The 23,445-nt window shown below is 45.4% G+C and overlaps 1 protein-coding gene across 1 annotated transcript; it reads right to left on the bottom strand.

The window, feature by feature from the left end:
• Positions 1–18,217, bottom strand: LOC146342309 (vomeronasal type-2 receptor 26-like). Its single transcript, XM_084806091.1, has 6 exons — positions 17,927–18,217; positions 16,524–17,381; positions 15,445–15,456; positions 11,604–11,831; positions 1,165–1,291; positions 1–905 (listed from the first exon to the last, which is right to left on the bottom strand). Exons 1-6 carry the CDS (start codon positions 18,215–18,217, stop codon positions 1–3), a joined length of 2,421 nt encoding a protein of 806 aa, XP_084662217.1.
• Positions 18,218–23,445: the final 5,228 nt, after the last annotated feature.

Below are 23,445 nucleotides of genomic sequence, written 5' to 3'. Positions count from 1 at the left end.
CTAACCATTTGTTTTCCTTACTAACTGCTCTCTGGTATTCAGCTCGGGCCTCAGCATAATAATGTAGCATTTAGGAAGAAAGATACAACCCAATAAGCCAGAACTAGAGGCCAGGATGGAGAAGAGCTCCACAGCCACCATGTATTTCCCCTTGGTGCTCAGATAGGTTGGAACAAAAGACACCCAGACACTGCAGAAGACCAGCATGCTGAAAGTGATCAGCTTGGCTTCATTGAATGTATCCGGCAACTTCCTGGCAAAGAAAGCCACAGTGAAGCTGATGATGGCCAAAATCCCCATGTAGCCCAGGACAATGTAGAACATGAGGGCTGAGCCTTCATTGCATTGAACTGTGATGGTGTCAAGCTGGGAGTGCGTGTCAAACTCTGGGAAGGGGGGAGAAGTTGCCAGCCACACAGCACAGATGCCAGTTTGAGTCAGAGAACAGAGAAAGATGACTGATACTGCAAGTCTCTTCCCAACCCATTTCCTCATCCTGTTTCCAGGCTTGGTGGCCATGAAGGCCAAAACCACAGTGATGGTCTTTGCTAACACACAAGCAACAGAGATGGAGAAGATGATGCCAAACACTGTTTGTCTCAGGAAGCAGGTCACCTTCCCAGGCCACCCAATGAATAAGAAAGAGCAGAGAAAGCAGAGCAGGAGAGAGGAGAGCAGGCTACAGGTGATGTTCCAGTTGTTGGCTTTGACGATGGGAGTGTTCCAGTGCAGACCGAAGCTCCCAATCACAATAACAGTGAGAACAGAAAGAAAAAGAGCCAAGGATGCCAGAACAGCTCCCAGGGGCTCCTCATAAGAAAGGTAGATTATTTCTTTGGGAATACATTGAATCTGGTTCTTGTTTGGATATTGATGTTCTGGGCATACTTCACAGTGGTCTGCATCTGAAAGTAAGAAGCAAACTCTCAATATTTCCAGAATACAAAAATACTTTAACTTCCATCAAATCTAATCTTGCAGCAAACCAACTATATTATGCAACATCCTGTTGTTGTTGTTGTTGTTGTTGTTTTCAGCACTTGTGTAAGGAAATGCCTTCATACCCTGGGACCCATCAGGGGAAAAAGCTGATACGAATTACATTACACCTGAATTTAAAACTTCTGGATTATTTTCCAAGTCACTCTGGATTCTTGCACTTACCCATCTGGACTGAAATCCTCCCTTGGGGACACTCAGTGCAATCGTAGCAACACATTTGCTTCCCCTGCTGGACAGACATGCTCTGGCCAGGGTGGCAGCTCTCAACACAGGTGGAAGTGGGCATCATCTAATGGAAAGTGCAGAGAAGGACATGTCCGTTGGAAAGGGCCTAATAAAACTTCTGAGGTGTTCTCTGGATTTCAGCAAAGGACAGATAGCACTTCCCAGGAAGGAAACCCAAATAGTTGGAGGGAGCAATCCTATGGCTGCTTGTCAGCAGCTAGACGGCCATAGGATATCTGGTTTTCTGGGAAATGACCTTTCCCCACTTCCACGTGCCTGCGAGGCAGCACAGAAAAGCTCCATGCTCTGCACTCGGAAGAGGAGCATGGAGTGGCCAAAATGGGGCATTCCCAGGGGGCATTCCAGGCAGGGGAGGGCAGAAATGCCTGTACCACACATCTAATGTGTCGTACAGCAGCCTCCTGCCCTACTCAGCCCTTCCACAGCTAGACAGCCGCAATCAGCTGTCTAGCTGAAAATGGAGGGCAGGAGAAGTGCAGACCCCTTCATGGATCACTGCCTTGTTGTGGCGAAGGGGCTTGCGTAACTCAATGAAGCCATAAGCTATGCCGTGCAGGGCCACCCAAGACGGACAGGTCATGGCAGAGAGTTCTGACAAAATGTGGTCCACTGGAGAAGGAAATGGCAACCCACTCCAGTATTCTTGCCAAGAAAACCCCATGGAACGTATCACAAGGCTAAAAGAGATGACGCCAGAAGATGAGCCCCTCAGGTCGGAAGGTGTCCAATATGCTACTGGGGAAGAGCAGAGGGTATTTCCAAGTAGTGCCAGAAAGAGTGAAGCGGCTGGGCCAAAGCCGAAAGGACACTCAGCTGTGGATGTGTCTGGTGGTGAAAAGAAAATCCGATGCTGTAAAGAACAATATTGTTTAGGAACCTGGAATGTCAGATCAATGAATCAAGGTAAGCTGGAGGTGGTCAAACATGAGATGGCAAGACTGAACATCGACATCTTGGGAATCAGCGAACTCAAATGGACAGGCATGGGCGAATTTAATTCAGGTGACTATCATATCTACTATTGTGGGCAAGAATCCCTTAGAAGAAATGGAGTAGCACTCATAGTCAACAAAAGGGTGGGAAAAGCAGTACAGGGGTACAATCTTAAAAACGACAGAATGATCTCAGTACGACTCCAAGGCAAACCATTCAACATCACAGTAATTCAAGTCTATGCCCCAACCACTGAGGCCGAAGAAGCTGAGGTTGATCGGTTCTATGAAGACCTACAACACCTTCTAGAATTAACACCAAAAAAAGATGTCCTCTTCATCATAGGGGATTGGAATGCTAAAGTAGGAAGTCAAGAAATAAGTGGGATAACAGGCAGGCATGGCCTTGGTGTACAAAATGAAGCAGGACAAAAGCTAATAGAGTTTTGCCAAGAGAACATGCTGATCATAGCAAACACTCTTTTCCAACAGCACAAGAGGCGACTCTACACATGGACATCACCAGATGGTTAATATAGAAATCAGATTGATTATGTCCTTTGCAGCCAAAGATGGAGAAGCTCCATACAGTCAGTAAAAACAAGACCTGGAGCTGACTGTGGCTGCTTCAGATCATGAGCTGCTTCTTGCAAAATTTCGGCTTAAATTGAAGAACGTCGGGAAAACCACTAAACCGTTCAGATATGACCTAAATCATATCCCTGATGAATATACAGTGGAGGTGAGGAATAGATTTCAGGGATTAGACCTGATAGACAGAGTGCCTGAGGAACTATGGACGGAGGTCCGTAACATTGTTCAGGAGGCAGCAACTCAATCCATCCCAAAGAAAAAGAAATGCAAGAAAGCCAAGTGGCTGTCTGATGAGGCTTTACAAGTAGCTGAGGAAAGAAGGGAAGCGAAAAGCAAGGGAGAAAGGGGAAGATATACCCAACTGAATGCAGAGTTCCAGAGAATAGCAAGGAGAGACAAGAAGGCCTTCTTAAATGAACAATGCAAAGAAATCGAGGAAAACAACAGAATGGGAAAGACTAGAGATCTCTTCAAGAAAATTGGAGATCTCAAGGGAACGTTTTGTGCAAAGACGGGCATGATAAAGGACAAAGAAGGCAGGGACCTAACAGAAGCAGATGAGATTAAGAAGAGGTGGCAAGAATACACAGAAGAACTATACAGGAAAGATCTGAATGTCCCTGATAGCCATGATAGTGCGGTCACTGAACTTGAGCCGGACATCCTCGAGAGTGAAGTCAAGTGGGCCTTAGGAAGCATTAGTAACAACAAAGCTAGCGGAGATGACAGTATTCCAGCCGAGCTATTTAAAATCCTAAAAGATGATGCTGTTAAAGTGCTGCATTCAATATGCCAACAAATCTGGAACACTCAACAGTGGCCACAAGACTGGAAAAGGCCAGTTTACATTCCAATTCCAAAGAAGGGCAGCGCCAAAGAGTGTTCAAACTACCGCACAATTGCGCTCATTTCACATGCCAGCAAGGTGATGCTCCAAATCCTACAAGCTAGGCTTCAGCAGTATGCGAACCGAGAACTACCGGAAGTACAAGCTGGGTTTCGAAGAGGGAGAGGAACTAGAGATCAAATCGCCAACATTCGCTGGATCATGGAGAAAGCAAGAGAATTCCAGAAAAACGTCTATTTCTGCTTCATTGACTACGCTAAAGCCTTTGATTGTGTGGATCAAAACAAACTGTGGCAAATTCTTAAAGTGATGGGAGTACCAGACCACCTTACCTGTCTCCTGAGAAACCTGTACGAGGGTCAAGAAGCAACAGTAAGAACCAGACATGGAACAACCGATTGGTTCAAAATTGGGAAAGGAGTACGACAAGGCTGCATATTGTCACCCTGCTTATTTAACTTATATGCAGAGTACATCATGAGAAATGCCGGGTTGCATGAATCAGAGGTCGGAATTAAGATTGCTGGGAGAATTATCAACAACCTCCGATATGCAGACGATACCACCCTAATGGCAGAAAGCGAAGAGGATCTCAAGAGCCTCTTGTTGAGGGTGAAAGAGGAGAGTGCAAAAGCTGGTTTGAAACTCAACATTAAAAAAACTAAGATCATGGCATCTGGCCCCATCACTTCCTGGCATATAGAAGGGGAAGAAATGGAAGCAGTGACAGATTTTACTTGCTTGGGCTCCAAGATCACCGCAGACGGTGACTGTAGCCATGAAATTAAAAGACGCTTGCTCCTGGGGAGGAAAGCTATGGCCAACCTAGACAGCATAGTAAGAAGCAGAGACATTACCTTGCCGACAAAGGTCCGTCTAATCAAAGCTATGGTTTTCCCAGTAGTAATGTATGGCTGTGAGAGCTGGACTATAAGGAAGGCTGAGCGCCGAAGAATTGATGCTTTCGAACTGTGGTGCTGGAGAAGACTCTTACGAGTGCCCTGGACTGCAAGGAGGTCAAATCAGTCCATCCTAAAGGAAATCAACCCTGAGTGCTCATTGGAAGGACAGATAATGAAGCTGAAGCTCCAATATTTTGGCCACCTAATGCGAAGAGAAAACTCCCTGGAAAAGACCCTGATGCTGGGAAAGACTGAAGGCAAAAGGAGAAGGGGACGGCAAAAGATGAGATGGCTAGATAGCATCACGGATGCAAAGAATATGAACTTGAGCACGCTCCGGGAGAGAGCACAGGACAGGAAGGCCTGGCATGCTATGGTCCATGGGGTCACGAAGAGTCGGACACGACTGAACGACTGAACAACAACAACAGAAGTGCAGAGAGAAGGATCCCATCTGTGCTTCTCCTGCTCTGCATTGGATTGGCGGTCGCGTTTGAGTTCGGAGGCGGCAACCTATCTGCATAGGATTCTGCCCTCATATATTCTTTATTAATGACTATGGGGGCCAAGGGTCACTAACTACAATCACACAAGCAACCACATCAACCATATCAGCAGCAACAACCAGAAGGCCTCAGCTTCAGCCTCTCTTCCAAATACTCACTCTTGGCTCACCGTAGTACTGTAGGAATATGATCTTGACTATAGAAATAAGGTAGTTTCCTACACGCACACACACACACACTGCTGCATTTCTCAGCTTTTCCATAGGAATATAGGAAGGTCTTGTGACCACCATCAAAGGGCAATCTCATTAAGGTACTAGTCCCTTAATGCCTCAGCATGACCCAACACTAACTAGTGATATGTTAAAAGAGATATAAGCAAAATGAATGGATTTTACCTATCCTTTACTTTGAAAACAATGGTGGAGTTTTTTTACTGATGTGTTTTCCCAGTAGTAATGTATGGCTGTGAGAGCTGGACTATAAGGAAGGCTGAGCGCCGAAGAATTGATGCTTTCGAACTGTGGTGCTGGAGAAGACTCTTACGAGTCCCCTGGACTGCAAGGAGGTCAAATCAGTCCATCCTAAAGGAAATCAACCCTGAGTGCTCATTGGAAGGACAGATAATGAAGCTGAAGCTCCAATATTTTGGCCACCTAATGCGAAGAGAAAACTCCCTGGAAAAGACCCTGATGCTGGGAAAGACTGAAGGCAAAAGGAGAAGGGGACGGCAGAGGATGAGATGGCTAGATAGCATCACGGATGCAATGAATATGAACTTGAGCACGCTCCGGGAGAGAGTGCAGGACAGGAAGGCCTGGCGTGCTATGGTCCATGGGGTCACGAAGAGTCGGACACAACTGAACGACTGAACAACAACAACAACAATCAAAAATACATGAACTATTGTTTTCTAGTTTATTAACAGTCACGAAGTTGACTATCATCAAGAACTTGGAAAATGCAGACATAATTATGCATAAAGAATGGATAAGGCTTGAAACTTAGCACAATTCTTTAAAAAAAATATCAGTGTAATTAAGAGTTGATAGCCATTAGTTTCCAAAATTTATACCAACAACAACAACAGGTGGAGTAATTTTATGGATTAGTGAAGTACAAAGTATGATGTGGAAATTAAAATGCATTCATGTCTCACTATCTCATAATTAATGCTTAGGTTTAACAATACTTTTGAACAACTTCAGAAGTGAATAATATATTGTGCTGTTGTGTAGATTTGTGTATTTTCAAGATATATGTATTCTGCATTTTCTTAATGCTAATTTAGAAGGAAAAGAAAAGTAGAGAGAACATATCACCCAAATCCTGCACAGCAAATCTCTAGTGCTACAGATCCTGGTCTCAAGCTGTATGTTCAGTCAAGCCAAGGGCTGAGCAGGCCAGTGAGCCAATGTGGGGCAGAGGGGCTGGATTCTAATGTTCATCAGCCAAATGCTTTGGGTGTCCTGATGGATCCCAGAGGCCAAGTCTTAGCTTTTGTTCTGCCAATGGGGCCCAGAGGCTGCCACGCTGCAATTCGTAAAATAAAGAAGCAAACTTCTTTCTCCACAATGCAAAAAGCCATCCCCCTACTCCAGAGCTGGGACACCTCTGGCCCTCCAGATGTTTTGGCCTACAACTCCCATTGTCCCTCACCACTGGCTCTGCTGTTAAGGGCTGATACAGGGATGTCACAAGCACCCGGCTTGGTCAGGGAGGCCAGCAAACTCCCCCGTGCCCGGACTCTGCTCACTGAACCATGGGGCACTGACAGACCCAGTTGCCGAGAGCCCTGGGGCTCGGTGAGCAGTTGTCAGCCCTTGTGCACCCAACTGCTCTCATTTTCTCCCCCAAGGAGGAGATGGCAAGAGCAGTGGGCATGGTGCCAAGGACTCGTCCTGTGTCCTGCCTCCGGCAGCTGTCGAGCAAGCCCTGAACAGTGGGCGGGGCCAGGCAAGGCCACAATGCCCCAAGCGCTCTCTTAGTCTTCTCTGCCTTGCAAGGAGGAGATGGCTAGAGCGGTTGGGTTGTGCACAGCGCTGAAGCCCTTGAGCGCACAAGGGGACTGCCGGAGTCCTTCGCGCATGAGGAGGGGCGGCTCATGCAGCTCGGCGGCTGGGGCCAGGGCAAGCAGGGACGCTCGCCAAGTGGGTCCGGGCTTCCCAAAGTGAGTCCACCCATCCCTAGGCTGATACAAGTTGTAGGTCAAAACATCTAGAGGGCCAGAGGTGGGCCATCCTTGTCCTACACTCTACTAGCACATTTCTGGAAGACATCTGATGACTCCATTAAACAAAGAAGGAAAGATAAATGAGGAATAACAGTGCAATTTGAGCATGTTTTCTCTATGGGATCTGGATAGCCTCGCTTCAGTGATCTGGCCAAGCTTCAGCGAATGTATCCCCATCGTACCTGGGTAGCCTAGCTGCTGTAATCCAGCCCCTGGTAACTTCTGGATTTCCGTAGCGTGTGGTATGTAGGGCTGCCTTTGAAAATAGTCTGGAAACTTCAGCTTGTGCAAAATATGCTAGGCCTCTCTCACCTGAACTAGGTCCGGATTTGTTTCAAAGTGCTACTTCTAACTGATGAATCACTACATGGCTGGGGAGCTCAGTACCTGACGGAGCATCTCCTCCCATACACCTACCCAAACATTAAAATCATCCGCGGAAGCCCTTGTTGAAGTACCTCCTCATCCTGGTGCCTTGAGGGTGGCAACAAGACAGGGGGCCTTTGAGGTGGTACCCCTCCAGCTCTGGGATGCTCTCCCAAGGGAAGCTCACCAGGTGGCCACATTGCCATCATTTCAGCACCAGCCTAAGACTTACTTGTTCTCCGGGGCTTTTCAAGTATTGACAGGCACAGTCCTACGGACTCTGCTGTCACTACCCGGAAGCCCCAGAGCTCAGAAGCTTGTGGGATTCCTATGCCCTTGCTGACACCAGCAGGGCAGGAGGGGAGGCAGTGATTGTTGTCTTCCCACCCTCTGATCTCCTCTATTTTTGCTAGAAGGCCTTTTTGGAGGGGCAGGGAAGGTGGCTGGAGGAGGCTCAGGATAGCTCATCTCCTGACCTCTCTGGTCTCCTCTCCTCTCTGCCCACTGGAACGCCCCCTTTCCTCATCCTCCAAGGTCACTTTTCTGACCTTGAAGAAGCAGCCAGCATGGTTCTTTCTGCTCTGGCCGGAAGGGGAAGGGGTCTGGGGTCGGAACTCCAGATCCCCTTTCCAGGGCCAGAGCACTGTCTCCAACCTTGGAGGAGTTTCCTAAGCATCCTATGGTCCCTGGGATGCTTGTCGAGGGACCATACAATTGCTCACTTAGTATTTTTAGTGTAAAATTCCAATTATTTTCATCTCCACAATGTGGTTTTTCCTTTTATATCAGTATGTGATTTTAGTTTTTGTGGGGGGGGGGGGTTGTATTTCTATCCATTGGCATTTTTCTTGATTTTATGTTGTTGATTTTTTACTGGAATTTTATTTGTATATTTTGTGTTGTTATTATTTTTTACAAAGCCCTATTTATCATTCCCCTTCATGGATCACTGCCTTGTTGTGGCGAAGGGGCTTGCATAACTCAGCGAAGCCATAAGCTATGCCGTGCAGGGCCACCCAAGACGGACAGGTCATGGCAGAGAGTTCTGACAAAATGTGGTCCACTGGAGAAGGAAATGGCAACCCACTCCAGTATCCTTGCCAAGAAAACCCCATGGAACGTATCACAAGGCTAAAAGAGATGACGCCAGAAGATGAGCCTCTCAGGTCGGAAGGTGTCCAATATACTACTGGGGAAGAGCAGAGGGTATTTCCAAGTAGCGCCAGAAAGAGTGAAGCGGCTAGGCCAAAGCTGAAAGGATACTCAGCTGTGGATGTGTCTGGTGGTGAAAAGAAAGTCTGATGCTGTAAAGAACAATATTGTTTAGGAACCTGGAATGTAAGACCAATGAATCAAGGTAAGCTGGAGGTGGTCAAACATGAGATGGCAAGATTGAACATTGACACCTTGGGAATCAGCGAACTAAAATGGACAGGCATGGGCGAATTTAATTCAGGTGACCATCATATCTACTACTTTGGGCAAGAATCCCTTAGAAGAAATGGAGTAGTACTCATAGTCAACAAAAGGGTGGGAAAAGCAGTATTGGGGTACAATCTCAAAAACGATAGAATGATCTCAGTACGACTCCAAGGCAAACCATTCAACATCACAGTAATTCAAGTCTATGCCCCAACCACTGAGGCCGAAGAAGCTGAGGTTGATCGGTTCTATGAAGACCTACAACACCTTCTAGAACTAACACCAAAAAAAGATGTCCTCTTCATCATAGGGGATTGGAATGCTAAAGTAGGAAGTCAAGAAATAAGTGGGATAACAGGCAAGCATGGCCTTGGTGTACAAAATGAAGCAGGACAAAGGCTAATAGAGTTTTGCCAAGAGAACATGCTGATCACAGCAAACACCCTTTTCCAACAGCACAAGAGGCGACTCTACACATGGACATCACCAGATGGTCAATATCGAAATCAGATTGATTATGTCCTTTGCAGCCAAAGATGGAGAAGCTCTATACAGTCAGTAAAAACAAGACCTGGAGCTGACTGTGGCTCAGATCATGAGTTTCTTGTCGCACAATTTCGACTGAAATTGAAGAATGTAGGGAAAACCACTAAACAGTTCAGGTATGACCTAAATCCTATCCCTTATGAATATACAGTGGAGGTGACAAATAGATTGAAGGGATTAGACCTGATAGACAGAGTGCCTGAGGAACTCTGGATGGAGGTCTGTAACATTGTTCAGGAGGCAGCAACGAAATCCATCCCAAAGAAAAAGAAATGCAAGAAAGCCAAGTGGCTGTCTGATGAGGCTTTACAAGTAGCTGAGGAAAGAAGGGAAGCGAAAAGCAAGGGAGAAAGGGGAAGATATATCCAACTGAATGCAGAGTTCCAGAGAATAGCAAGGAGAGACAAGAAGGCCTTCTTAAATGAACAATGCAAAGAAATCGAGGAAAACAACAGAATGGGAAAGACTAGAGATCTTTTCAATAAAATCAGAGATCTCAAGGGTATGTTTTGTGCAAAGACGGGCATGATAAAGGACAAAGAAGGCAGGGACCTAACAGAAGCAGATGAGATTAAGACAAGGTGGCAAGAATACACAGAAGAACTATACAGGAAAGATCTTAATGTCCCTGATAGCCATGATAGTGCGGTCACTGAACTTGAGCCGGACATCCTAGAGAGTAAAGTCAAATTGGCCTTAGGAAGCATTAGTAACAACAAAGCTAGTGGAGATTACAGTATTACAGCTGAGCTATTTAAAATCCTAAAAGATGATGCTGTTAAAGTGCTGCACTCAATATGCCAACAAACTGAGGCAATTTCTGAAAGATATGGGAGTACCAGACCACCTTACCTGTCTCCTGAGAAACCTGTACGAGGGTCAAGAAGCAACAGTAAGAACCAGACATGGAACAACTGATTGGTTCAATATTGGGAAAGGAGTACGACAAGGCTGCATATTGTCACCCTGCTTATTTAACTTATATGCAGAGTACATCATGAGAAACGCCGGGTTGGATGAATCACAGGTCAGAATTAAGATTGCCGGGAGAATTATCAACAACCTCAGATACACAGATGATACCACCCTAATGGCAGAAAGCGAAGAGGATCTAAAGAGCCTCTTGTTGAGGGTGAAAGAGGAGAGTGCAAAAGCTGGTTTGAAACTCAACATTAAAAAAACGAAGATCATGGCATCTGGCCCCATCACTTCCTGGCATATAGAAGGGGAAGAAATGGAAGCAGTGACAAATTTTATTTTCTTGTGCTCCAAGATCACCGCAGACGGTGACTGTAGCCATGAAATTAAAAGACGCTTGCTCCTTAGGAGGAAAGCTATGGCAAACCTAGACAGCATAGTTAGAAGCAGAGACATCACCTTGCCGGCAAAGGTCCGTCTAATCAAAGCTATGGTTTTCCCAGTAGTAATGTATGGCTGTGAGAGCTGGACTATAAGGAAGGCTGAGCGCTGAAGCATTGATGCTTTCAAACTTTGGTGCTGGAGAAGACTCTTACTAGTCCCCTGCACTGCAAGGAGGTCCAATCAGTCCATCCTAAAGGAAATCAACCCTGAGTGCTCACTGGAAGGACAGATCCTGAAGCTGAAGCTCAACTATTTTGGCCACCTAATGCGAAGAGAAAACTCTCTGGAAAAGACCCTGATGCTGGGAAAGACTGAAGGCAAAAGGAGAAGGGGACAGCAGAGGATGAGATGGCTAGATAGCATCTCTGATGCAATGAATATGGACTTGAGCACGCTCCGGGAGAGAGCGCAGGACAGGAAGGCCTGGCGTGCTATGGTCCATGGGGTCACGAGGAGTCGGACACGACTGAACGACTGAACAACAACAACAACAAGTTGTCATTCTTTTAGTGATAAAACAATGATGATAAAAATTGGGCATGTCCTGCATATTCTGATAAAGTATCAGCCATCAACCATTCCAGCATCTGGAATGTGCTTATAAAACAATGAGAATGATAGATAAATAAACATGAACATTTTGACCTGATTAAATTTGTGATTCCACACAACGGCACTTCCATTAACGCTGAACCCCTTCTCTGGAGGAGCCTCAGGGTCCATCCTTCCAACTTGGACTCTCTGGAAGGATCCATTGGGGAAGGTGACCAAGTTGATGAGATCGTATCCACCTGCCAGGTCCCCGTTGTCATCAAAAAATATTTCTTCCCCAGCAGTATTATTAAAACGGGTGCTTCTCAGAAAGGAGTGAAGCTGGATTGGAGGAGAAAAACATTCAGAATGTATTGTTCATTTTTTACTAAATTCATTTAAAAACCACATTTCATCCTTACAGGTACCACGATGCCCAGGCATTCAGAAATGGGTAATGGTATTTCAAAGAGATTTTCCACATTGTGGCATTTGGGGTGCTTCCAGATGAAGCTATTCTCATGAAATCAGCCTGCGTCATTCACAGAATTTTACAGGAGGTCAAGATGATATTGCCTTTGATTTGGAACACTCCCTGTTTCCCCACTACTTTGTCTATTGTTTTTCTTACCATCTTTCCCTCTGTTAATGAGAGAAAGATGGAATGGCCACAGAGTGTCTTTGACTGGTCGTTCTTGGAGCCCTCCATCAGAAAGCACCCTTAGACTTCCAGTATCTATTTCTTGAAGTATCAATACCACTGAACATGAATTTGCAAGTACTTATACTTGCCAAAATGTTCAAAACTGCTTCATACAAGGTGAGACAGAAGACGACAAATTAAATAAATATTCCGGTGGCGAATATCATGAAGCTTCCATATGCTGAGTTAGACCACTGGCTCCATAATTCTTCTCCCCAAGGCCAGGACCAGCCCAACGTATCTTGCTTGCTCTCTTGCTTGGCCTGCCAGCCCAGCTGGTCACTCACTCCTGCCCACCTGTCCATTCCCTCTTCATGCACCAGCCATGGAGACCCTGTGAGATGTTGGTTGAACTATCGTCAGAGGTCTGCTGAAGTCCTGAGAGATGTAGGGATGCTGGAGAAATTTGAGATGGACTAAAATGGGCCCAGATTTCTAAGAATCCAACCTGTGAAATCCACTGTGGACCAACCTCCTCAGGCTGCAGGGAGTCATAGAATCATAGAATAGTAGGGTTGGAAAGGTTCTACAAGGCCATCTAGTCCAACCCACTGCTCACTGCAGGAATCCAAGTCAGAGCATCCAAGTCAGATAGCTATCCAGCCTCGTCTTGAATGCCTCCAGTGTGGGAGAGCCCACCACCTCCCTAGGGAATTGGTTCCATTGTCGTATTGCTCTAACAGTAGGGATGTACAAAACTCACCTTTTGCGGAATCTTTCACGGGGGGGGAGGCGCTCCGTCCCTCCCCCCAGAATCCTTGACAGTGGGGAGGCAATCCAGTCCTCCCCCCTGGAATCCTCGACAGCCGGCGGATTCGGCAGCAGCGGTTGTGGCGGCGGCTCCAGTGGCGGCAGCAGCGGCTCCAGCAGCTGGTCTTCTGGCCGGCCGCAGCCAGGCTGCTGCTGCCGCCACTGCCATCCTTGTAGCCAGCTGTGATAGGTTACGTAAGAATTTACGTAGCCTATCACGGCAGGGTAAAAAAAATCTTATTTACGTAAGATAAAACAGCAGAAAAAAAGGGAACGCAAATAGCATAGTGGGCACTATTTGTGTTCCGCTTTCTTTCACCATTTTATCTTACGTAAATATTTAAGTAAGATAAATCGGCGAAAAATACGGAACGCAAATGGTGACCGCCATAGCCACCACCATTTGCGTACATTGGATTTTTTTTTTTTTTTTACCCAGCCGTGATAAGCTAAGTAAATTCTTTCATAGCCTATCATGGCTGGCTGCAAGGACGGCAATGGCAGCGGCAGCAGCCTGGCCGCGGCCGGCCAGGAGACCAGCTGCCGCTGCCGCCTGAACTGCCGCTGCCGAATCCGTCACATCCGCCCCAGGTAAGTACCGTCCCGGAGGTATTCCGCAGGGGTGCGGGGGGGCAGGAGGCTGTTCTGCGACAGATTCCGGGGGGGCGGATTCTAAAGAATCCGGCCTCCCTGGCATCCGTGGCGGAATTCTCTGCCATCCCTATTTAACAGTCAGGAAGTTTTTCCTGATGTTCAGCCGGAATCTGGCTTCCTGTCACTTGAGCCCATTATTCCATGTCCTGCACTCTGGGATGATCGAGGAGAGATCCTGGCCTTCCTCTCTGTGACAACCTTTCAAGGATTTGAAGAGTGCTATCATATCTCCCCTCAGTCTTCTCTTCTCAAGGTTGAACATGCCCAGTTCTTTCAGTCTCTCTTCATAGGGCTTTGTTTCCAGTCCCCTGATCATCTTTGTTGCCCTCCTCTGAACCCTCTCCAGTTTGTCTGCATCTTTCTTCAAGTGTGGTGCCCAGAACTGGACACAGTACTCCAGATGAGGCCTAACTAGTGCTGAGGAGAGGGGAACTAGTACTTCCCGGGATTTGGAAGCTATGCTTCTATTAATGCAGCCCAAAATAGCATTTGCCTTTTCTGCAGCCACATCACATTGTTGACTCATATTCAGCTTGTGATGGACAACAATTCCAAGATCCTTCTCGCTTGTAGTGTTGTTGAGCCATGTATCCCCAGTCTTGTAACTCTGCATTTGGTTTCTTTTTCCTAGGTGCAGAACATGGCATTGATCCCTATTAAATGTCATTCTGTTGTTTTCTGCCCAGCATTCCAGTCTATCCAGATCACTTTGAATTTTGTTTCTGTCTTCCAAAGTATTAGCTATCCTGCCCAATTTTGTGTCATCTGAAAATCTGATTAGTATTCCCTGCACCTCCTCCTCCAAGTCCTTAATAAAAATGTTGAAGAGCACTGGGCCCAGGACTGAGCCCTGCGGTACCCCACTCGTTACCTCTCCCCAGTTGGAGAAGATCCCATTGATAAGCACTCTTTGAGTCCGATTCTGTAGCCAACTGTGGATCCACCGGATCGTTGTTTCATCTAGCCCACTTTGAGCTAGTTTGCTCATCAGGATATCATGGGGCACTTTGTCGAAAGCTCTGCTGAAGTCGAGGTATATGATGTCTACAGCATTCCCACGGTCCACAAGGGAGGTGACTTGATCAAAAGATGAGATCAGATTCGTCTGGCAGAACTTGTTCTTGACAAATCCATGTTGGCTTCGAGTAATCACGGCATTGTTGTCAAGGTGCTTCCAGATGGATTGCTTTATCATCTGCTCCAGAATTTCCCCAGGGATTGATGTCAGACTGACTGGTCTGTAGTTCCCAGGTTCCTCCTTTTTACCCTTTTTGAAGATAGGGACAACATTAGCCCTCCTCCAGTCATCTGGCACTTCACCCGTCCTCCATGATTTCTCAAAGAGAATAGACAGCGGTTCTGACAGTTAAGTCCATGGACTTTTGGATCTTTTTTTTTAATTTTCCTGAAATGTACACCTATTTATTCATAGGAAAATATGCAAGTTTCTGCTGAGAAAAACGTGAATGGAATGGGGGACAATACGCGAAATGTTATGTACTAAGGTAAATTATGTGAATTGTTGTGAACCCTCTTACAGAATTATTTATCTATTTTTCCACATAATGCCCCAAAAATCAAATCCGTCTGTGAATTGATGATGGAACAAAAGGTGCCCAGCAATCTGCGAAACACAGATTGAGCAGATTCTACATGACCGGCACATCCTTAGTGAGGAGTTGGTCAAACTCTGGCAAGAGGTCAGCCAACATCTCGCAATAGCTGACCTCTGTGGGAGTCCTCAGCTGGGGCATTAGGTGGGAACAGCTGCCCATGGTGAGGAGCAGTGGCAGCCAGCAGCGCGGCCAGCTGGTGAGAGCCCTGCCAGTTGCTGTCTTGCTGCAGCACATGCCACGGATGCTCTCCAGAGCACCCACAGGAGACGGCAGGGAGGCAGCAGTGGGCCCTCCTGGTGGGGGCTGGGGGGAGAGCAGTGCAATTTGCCACTCTTCCCACTTGGCTACCAGATGTGGCCTCATCAGCCTGCATGCTGGCAGGCCAGCTCTACATTGGGCAAAGCCCTGTACCTAGGGATGGGAGTGCCAGGGAGGGCCAAAAAGCTTGCTGAAATTCTCTGAGCTTTGCTTCAAAGCTTGGTTCAGCATGCTCCTGTTCTTCTGTGCAACCTGCTTCTTGGTTCATTCGAATGAGGACAGTTGTGCATTGTGAACAGGGCATTTGAGTGATTTGCAAACTGAAACATGGTTCTCATACTTATCCTACTTGTACGCTGCCCTGCTACCAGGGACTCCTCTTTTAACTGGATGAGACTTGGGATCTTCACCATGCAGTGCACGTGATCTATTACTGAGCTATAGCTCTTCTTGGTGGCAGGGGCTGGATCACCAGGGAAAAGCCCCATTATCTGTTTTCCATGCCAGGGCTCAGGCTCAAAACATACAAAGCAATACTAAAGAAACTGGGACTTCTGCATCTGAACATGTACAGAGAGTTGCAGCCTCAACCAAGGAGTTATCACAGTCATCCCACTCTCATTTGGGCATTTGAGAGAAAGGCTTCAGTGTCAAGGAATGTTGGTTTTGCCCTGACACCTCTCTTCTTATTCATTTAGATTTGTATATTGTCTGCCCAGATGTGAAGAGCATCAAATCTGGCTCTCTGTCATGCCCTGAAAATTACACAGCTATTCCATGTTTCAATGAAATCACAGCGTGTCTTTAAAAGCTATAGGTCCTCTTGCTGGCAGGGGGAAGATGAATTAGTTCACGTCATGCCCATCAAGGTCTCCTCCTCTGTCACTGTCCTGGGAAGAGGGAAAGACCTTCCTTACAATAATGCTTTGGAAGTTTGGTCAGGCTTCCCCCCCCCCCCCGGTTGATTTATTTATGATTTTGCTTCTCTTCTACTTTTCATTTTTCATAGTTCTATGCTAACATGATGTTCTATGATTTGTCCATAGCTGTGACTACCTGCCATGGTTGAACTTTCTGGAGTTTCCATCTGTCCCCATCTCCTCTTGATTTCTGTTTGGTTTTTGCTAAATCCATGGCATGGAGAGCATGTGCAACGGTATAGACAGCATTGTAAATATTGTAGCTCTGGCCAGACAGTCCCGTTTCAAAGGCAGATCCAGGAAGACTTCCCAGCTTCTCCTCCCCAGTGCAGTTTTCCTTTCTTGGCACATAAAGGTTAAACATTGGGAGTGAACAGATAAATACCGAAACCCAGAACTGCTGGGTGAAATAAATATTTGACTGATGTGGATTTATGCTGTCAAGAAAATCCAGAAATCCGGGCACCACATTTCTATGGAGAGTGAACGACAAGGTGCCATTGAAGGATTTTGTGGTGAATTTATCTCCGGCCACTACAGAAGTGTAATCCCATTCAGCAGTTGTGATCCACACCCGCTCTACAGGGTTCCTATAAGCAACTTCACTGACAAACATGAATAATCGTAAACCCTCCAAAGACTGATTGTCTCCAGAGACAAGAATCACCTTGATTTCACTCAGTAAAATAGTCAATTGAACTGGTCCCAATTTCTTCTGAAGTATTTCTTTAGGTAAAAAGCGGGTCACTATTGGAATCACCAGTGTCCAAGCAATGCAAATCTTACTCTGCAAAAGCCTTGGTCTCAGGGTTCGAAGGAAGGTTTCTCCACCATCATCATCTGCAACAATAAGGCCAATCCAGTTCCATCCAAAATGCTTGAGGAGCTGAACAATCCCAGCATACTGCTGATCTTCATTTGGGACCATCCGGTAGAAAGAAGGGAACTGAATTTTGTCCCTCAGGACTGGATCGAAGGAGCCATAGCTGAGCTAATGGGAAAGATATCATGCTTGAGTTTTAACACAAGGAAATCATGCCTTCCTTCTCAAACATAAACTGACTGTATACAAAGCTCTGTCAATGTTGAAATCTGGACCTCATTGAATAGGACCTTATGGCAGATGCTGTGGTTTCTAGCAGTCCATCCAACACTTCTTAGTAAGATATCTGGTACTATCAATATTCATGTTATAGTACAATGCCAAGCAGGATGTGAAAGAAATTGCCTTCCACAAGTACTTTACATTTCCAGCATACACTGTTCACAGCTTGGATTCTTAAGCTGCATTTCTGTACCAACTTACACAAAAGTAAGCCTCACTGAACTAACTGGGGCTTACTGCTGAGTATACATATATAGGATGGCACTCTTAGGTGTTGTAGGTTCTTGTTTCCGTTAATCACCACAGATTCCGAAACAGCAATGCACCAATTGAGAGTTCAGCGGTCTTTGCCCTTAGCAGCTTTGATGTGGGACACAAGGAGATACATCCACTCTCTGTATAGTTGCATCTATCGATTTCTGTACACATACCTGTGGAATCTTGTAGGTATTAATGACATTGGCCATCTGGATCGAGTTTTGGGAGGTGAGACCACCAATAACAGCCATGGATTTATATCTCCTGACACAATTGTAATTGGGAGGACCTCCTTGCCCCGGAAAGAGAAGATCCAGAGTGTTCACACAGGCTTTCCTTGTATAAAAAGCATTCTCATAAACCTTGGATCCCAGCGTTGTGTTGGGTAGCAATTCAGCATCCTTGTTGATCTCATGAATAGCAAAAGCAAAGGCAAGGACATGCTGGTAGTTTTTACGGACCATGCTGCAATGACATCGGCACATCATCTTAAATCTTGATATGACAGATCCAGTTGCATTACAGCCTGCATTTTATTTGCCCATCTGAGTAAGCTGGATGTTGCCACACATGCTATAGAAAAATTGATATGATATGTAAATGATATGAGGACTATCTCCTAAAACAGTATTGGGATTGTGGAAACCCCACACCAAATCCCTGTTCACCTTGAAGCTCACTCAGCCTGCATTTCTGCTTCCACTTATCTAGGTGTAGACCCTGTTGAATACAGAGGAACCTGTTCAGAGTAAACACAGGCAGGATGCCCTGTAATTATTCTTGTGTTAGACACTATTTTACCAGTGGAGTAAGTAAGCCAGTGTGGTGTAGTGCTTATTGAGTTGGAGTGGAACTTGGGAGACCCAAATTCCAGTTCCCATTCATCCATGAAGCTCACTGGCTGGGGAATGCTGGGAATTGTAGGACTTTTTTCTGTCTATACATGCATAGGATTGCACCCTTGTTCTAATCAATCTCCCTTCCTTCCTTCCTTCCTTCCTTCCTTCCTTCCTTCCTTCCTTCCTTCTACATCTACCAGAACTTAACACTGCACTTGTAGTAATATGTCCAACTGCATTTGGAATACTAAGGATAATGACTTATGGATTCTTCTGACAAGGATGAATATCCTTCACCAGCCCCCAAGCCAACTCCAAAAACATTTTCACTGATACCTGGATATCTTTCCAGAAGAAGAATGAGGTCTAATGTTGACTTGCTGATGGCTCTGTTTCTACTAACTAGAGAGGTGGGAGACCATTCTGGATGTACACCTGTAAGGTTTCTCTCATTGCTGTGGGTTAAGGATAAGGATGCTGACTTTGTGAGAGGACCCTCAGTAGTAGCTGCCCTAAGACCAGGAAGCAACAGGGCTCCAGAGCTCAACAGACAACTTTATTAAACTACAGCAGCAGAACAGCAACGAGCTGTTCAACATCGAGGAGCCACTACAGAGTGAACCCTTCCAGCCCCCCAGGGAGGGGACTCACTTCCAGGAATCACATGTCTCTTGACGAGACAGGCCATATATACCACAACACTAACAAGGTTTAGAGAGGAATAAAAGAACGAGACAGGCTAGCACTTAAAAGTAGTAATTTATGTTGTCAAGCTAAGACTCGCAAAGCTACCTGGGAATATGGCAGATCTTTCTCTTTCTCTTTTAAGTACTACTTACAGAGAATTTGCTACAGAGGAACCTGCCTGTTCCATAAACTCTGATACAAAGAAGTTAAAAAGTGTAATGGATACGAATTCACCAATGATAATCTCATCTGAAAGACTACAGTAATTGTAATGATTCCAGAGCAGGTCATCTGCTTAGCCAAAGTCTTCAAGTCTCAGAAGGAGAAAAGAAAATGTGTCTCTGTGATCCCACTCTAGGGCATGTCCTCTTCCATCTCAGAAAGAGCTTTTCCGCCACTATTGCAACTTCTCCCCTCACTTCTCCTCCATGCCCCTCAGAAAGAGTTTGTTTTTTCCACTGATGAGAGCAGCTACATATCTGATGTAAGTTGTCTGCCTAGCTAATCAAAAATGTACTTAAAGGTTGCTTCACCTCTTTAATAAGACTTGACTTAGATATTAAAAGAGAAAACCTGTTGACACCAAATAGGACGTTGTGTATATTGGGGAATAAAAGACAGGACACTTATCTGTGGACTTCCAGATAAGTGCAGATGCTCTAGAAAGTACTGCTCGTCTGTTCAGATTATATAGCCTGACACACCTCCCTTCCCTGATGCTTGCAGACTGCTTAGGGGGTTGCCATCTTTTTCCCCAGAGAGAAACTCCATGTTTCTACGAAGCTGCTTGAAAGAAAAGAACTTCCAGCTTCAGATCTGAATCTCTGTGACACCACGTGATAAACATCAGCGTCTATTGAATGTCTGCCTGTCAGAGAGCTGTTAAAAGCACAGAGCTTCTATCAGGATACATACTGGCATGCCTGGGCAGGCAAGGTCTGCCAAAAGTCACTGGATACAGAAAATACTTTTACAGCACAATTCTACTGATGTCAGGCTGAGCTCACGGGGCTTCCTCCCAGGTCACTGAATACTTGATTGCAGCTTAAAGTCATGCAACCAATACACAGCAATCACAGCATCCGAAGTGCATTGCTTAAAACAGAAAATAATGTCGTTTAAAAAGACAAAGACAAAGAAAAGAAAAGGAATGTTTTGAACTGGAAAAGGAAATGACAGAGAATATATAAAGGCCGGGATTAACTCCAAAAAGTATAGGAATTTTTATTGAATACAATACCTGAAAATGAGACATCATGAATTATTCTTCCTTCTTTCTCTTTTATTATTTTGTTTCTTTTTTCTTTTTATTGATGAATTAAAACGTTAATGAAAAGAATTACATGTATTTCTATTTTTGTTGTTCGTTTGTTGGGTGTGAAGGATATTTTTGGTGTGTTTTTTCTCCCCCTGCCCCCACTGACCTTTTGGGATATCTCTAAGATAATGGCTTTCTAAACTAAGAATTTGATGCTATCGATATTCTCCATCAATATGCAAGAGTGTGCATACCTACTCAAGAATAGGTCCGGTTGAGTTCAATGTGGCTTACTCCCTGATAAGTGGGTATAGGAATACAGCCTAAATCTAAACCCTGCTGGGTCCAATGGAACTGACTTCCAAGCAAGGTTGTACAGCCTCACAGCCTGGTCCCATGTATGAATCTGTGGAAGTCTCATGGAGGGAAATTGTAGCTGGGCTTCGAAGTTAAGCACAATTTTGGACTGCTAGTTTACACTTCCTTCTGTATCTCCAAAAAGCACCTGGGCCTTTATATCTATGAATATATAATGCTACAGGAGCGGTAGACTGCACCTGCAAAAAAGAGATGACATTATGAGCAACTCCAAAATTCACTTGGAGCACTATGGATGAGCCCTTATGGATTCTTGTCACGAGGATGAATATTCTACTTCTGCCCCAAAGCCAACTCCAAAAAACATTTTCATTACCCAAGACCTGGAGAGATTTCAAAAATAGCAGGACTAATCTTGACTCCATGATTTCTCAGTTTCTGTTGGGTAGATTTGGGGAAAGTAGACTGAATGCTCATCATCCAGTCTGAGAAAACAATGGAAGAGTGAAGAAAGAAGGGGAGCCATTTATTTTATGCAATTAATCATGATCAGTGGGCCCAGAGTAGAACTTCAAAGAGGAGGAGGAGGAGAGCTTACCTAGCTTTCACCGAAGAGGCATCTGGCTCTTCTGTAAACTCTTGCCCACCAAAGTTTACCAGTGAAATGGATACAAATTCACCAATAATCGCCAAGTCTGAAGGACTATCTGAATGATGTCGAACTGTTGTCCTCCTCCTGCATGTGGAGGAGTTCAGTCTCTTGCTGGAAAAATAATGCAGCAATAGCAGAAGCAAAATCAGATGGAACACTGACAACTCTGGGGCCAAGCCCCACTTCAGGCTTTTCATTGCAACTGACAAGCACCAGCAACACTATCAGCTTGGCAGAAGCTGCAGAAATGCTTGGGTTGTCAGCATTGTGCCTGCCACAAATTGACCCAGGTGGGGGTGGAGTAAGTTGCTTCCTTAGGAGTCCTTATAGACCGAGTGCAGCACATCACCATAAAAATGGGCTGTTTTCATTTTCTTTTTTGCACATGGCTTTTGACTACCCATGGGACTTCCACAAATAGTTCTGTCAATCACAGTAATTTTATTGATTACACAGCAGATAATCTGTTTTCTCAAAACTCTCAACACAGCCAAGGAAAATATGTTGGTCATATCCCTCTGTAGAGGATGGCCTGCTCCATCTCAGGGCAGTACAGCTACATAGAAAATTGTATCAGTGTGAAGCAACTCCTTGGAGATTTGATCCAACTTTCTGAATACACAGGGATTGACATACGACCATTGGAAAGAAAGACGTTGGTGGCCAAGTTCACCGGAAGCTCCCTGTTTCGGCCAAGTTCACCGGAAGCTGCCTTCTAATGAGTCAGACCATTAGTCCGTCTATCTCAATACTGCCCTCTCTGACTAGCAAAGATGTGGGAGTGTTTCTCAAAGGTCTCCCCCTGCCATGAAACTTGAGGTCCTTTTAATTGGAGATGCTGGCAATTGAATGTGGAGAGCTGTGCACGCAAAAGATGAGCTCTGCTACTGAGCTAGGGCCCCTCACTGAGCTAGCCACAAGCAGACAATTCTACAGCATCACAGGTAGCACTTGCCTTCAGCCACCTCCAAGAGATGTCCTCCCAGGAGTCATTCTGGTCTCCCCTGAAAGCAGCCTAATGATCTGCCAATCCATGACCACTTCTGTCCAGATGTTTTCACCAGATTTTGACTATCAGGTGCAGATGCTACAGCATGAGACCCATGTCTACAGGCCACAGCTACCAAAGTAATCAATTCCTCCAATACATCTTGATATGGATAAGATATTTGGATGACATCTTCATTATTTGGAGGGAATCTTAAGAGGATGTTTAAAAAGAATTTAGGCACTATGTACGTAATAGAATGAAATTCTGTACAATGTACAGCTCCAGTTGTTACGGCCTGATGATGAGGACAAGATGCTTGCAATAATGTGGCCGACCACATGGCAGTTGCCGCTATAACACTATTCTTTATCCTGGTACCCTTTTTGCTCATCTTCTTGTCCTATTTCCTCATCATCTCCACCATCCTAATGATGCCTGTGGCCAGGAACAGACACAAAGCATTCTTTACTTGCTCTTCGCATCTCATTGTTGTCTCTCTTTTCTATGGAACTGTCACTTTCACCTACATTCCACCCAAATCGGTCTGTTCCCTGGAGAGTGACAGGATTCTTTCCCTCATCTACATGGTAGTGACACCAACATCTAACCCAATAATATAGAGCCTGAGGAATAACAAGATTAAAGCTGCTTTCAAGAAATCGTTAGGAAGGAAACAAATCTTTCTTAGATAATTATCCAGCTGTAAAAGACCAGCTTTCTCCCTTTGTCACATGTAAAAGTACCCCAATTTACTGTTGTAACACCAAATGCAAAGTTGCACATCCTTTTTGGCCATGACGGCTGCATTCCGTGTCAGCTGTTGGGGACCGGGACCATCTGGATGCCCCCTCAGTGTACACGGATGGGGAGGTTTCGATCCCTGCTCACTGAGATCTAAGAATCTCTGGGGGATGGGAGAGGCAAAAGCCTTTCCCAGCCGTAAATAT

The sequence above is a fragment of the Heloderma suspectum genome, chromosome 6 (assembly GCF_057233095.1).
Source record: "Heloderma suspectum isolate Gila_16-S chromosome 6, 16-S_ref, whole genome shotgun sequence".
Lineage (NCBI taxonomy): Eukaryota > Metazoa > Chordata > Lepidosauria > Squamata > Helodermatidae > Heloderma > Heloderma suspectum.
The sequence above is the reverse complement of the archived record's forward strand: the minus strand, read 5'-3'. Positions and strand labels throughout refer to the sequence as shown.

Excerpts from the sequence above, each read along its gene's own strand:
- LOC146342309 (XM_084806091.1), bottom strand. The coding sequence starts at position 18,217 with ATGGTCCGTAAAAACTACCAGCATGTCCTTGCCTTTGCTTTTGCTATT. Across the intron at positions 17,382-17,926 it reads ATACCTACAAGATTCCACAG|CTCAGCTATGGCTCCTTCGA; the intron begins GTATGTGTACAG and ends CTTTCCCATTAG. Across the intron at positions 1,292-11,603 it reads GGAATCACAAATTTAATCAG|ATGATGCCCACTTCCACCTG; the intron begins GTCAAAATGTTC and ends ACTTTCCATTAG.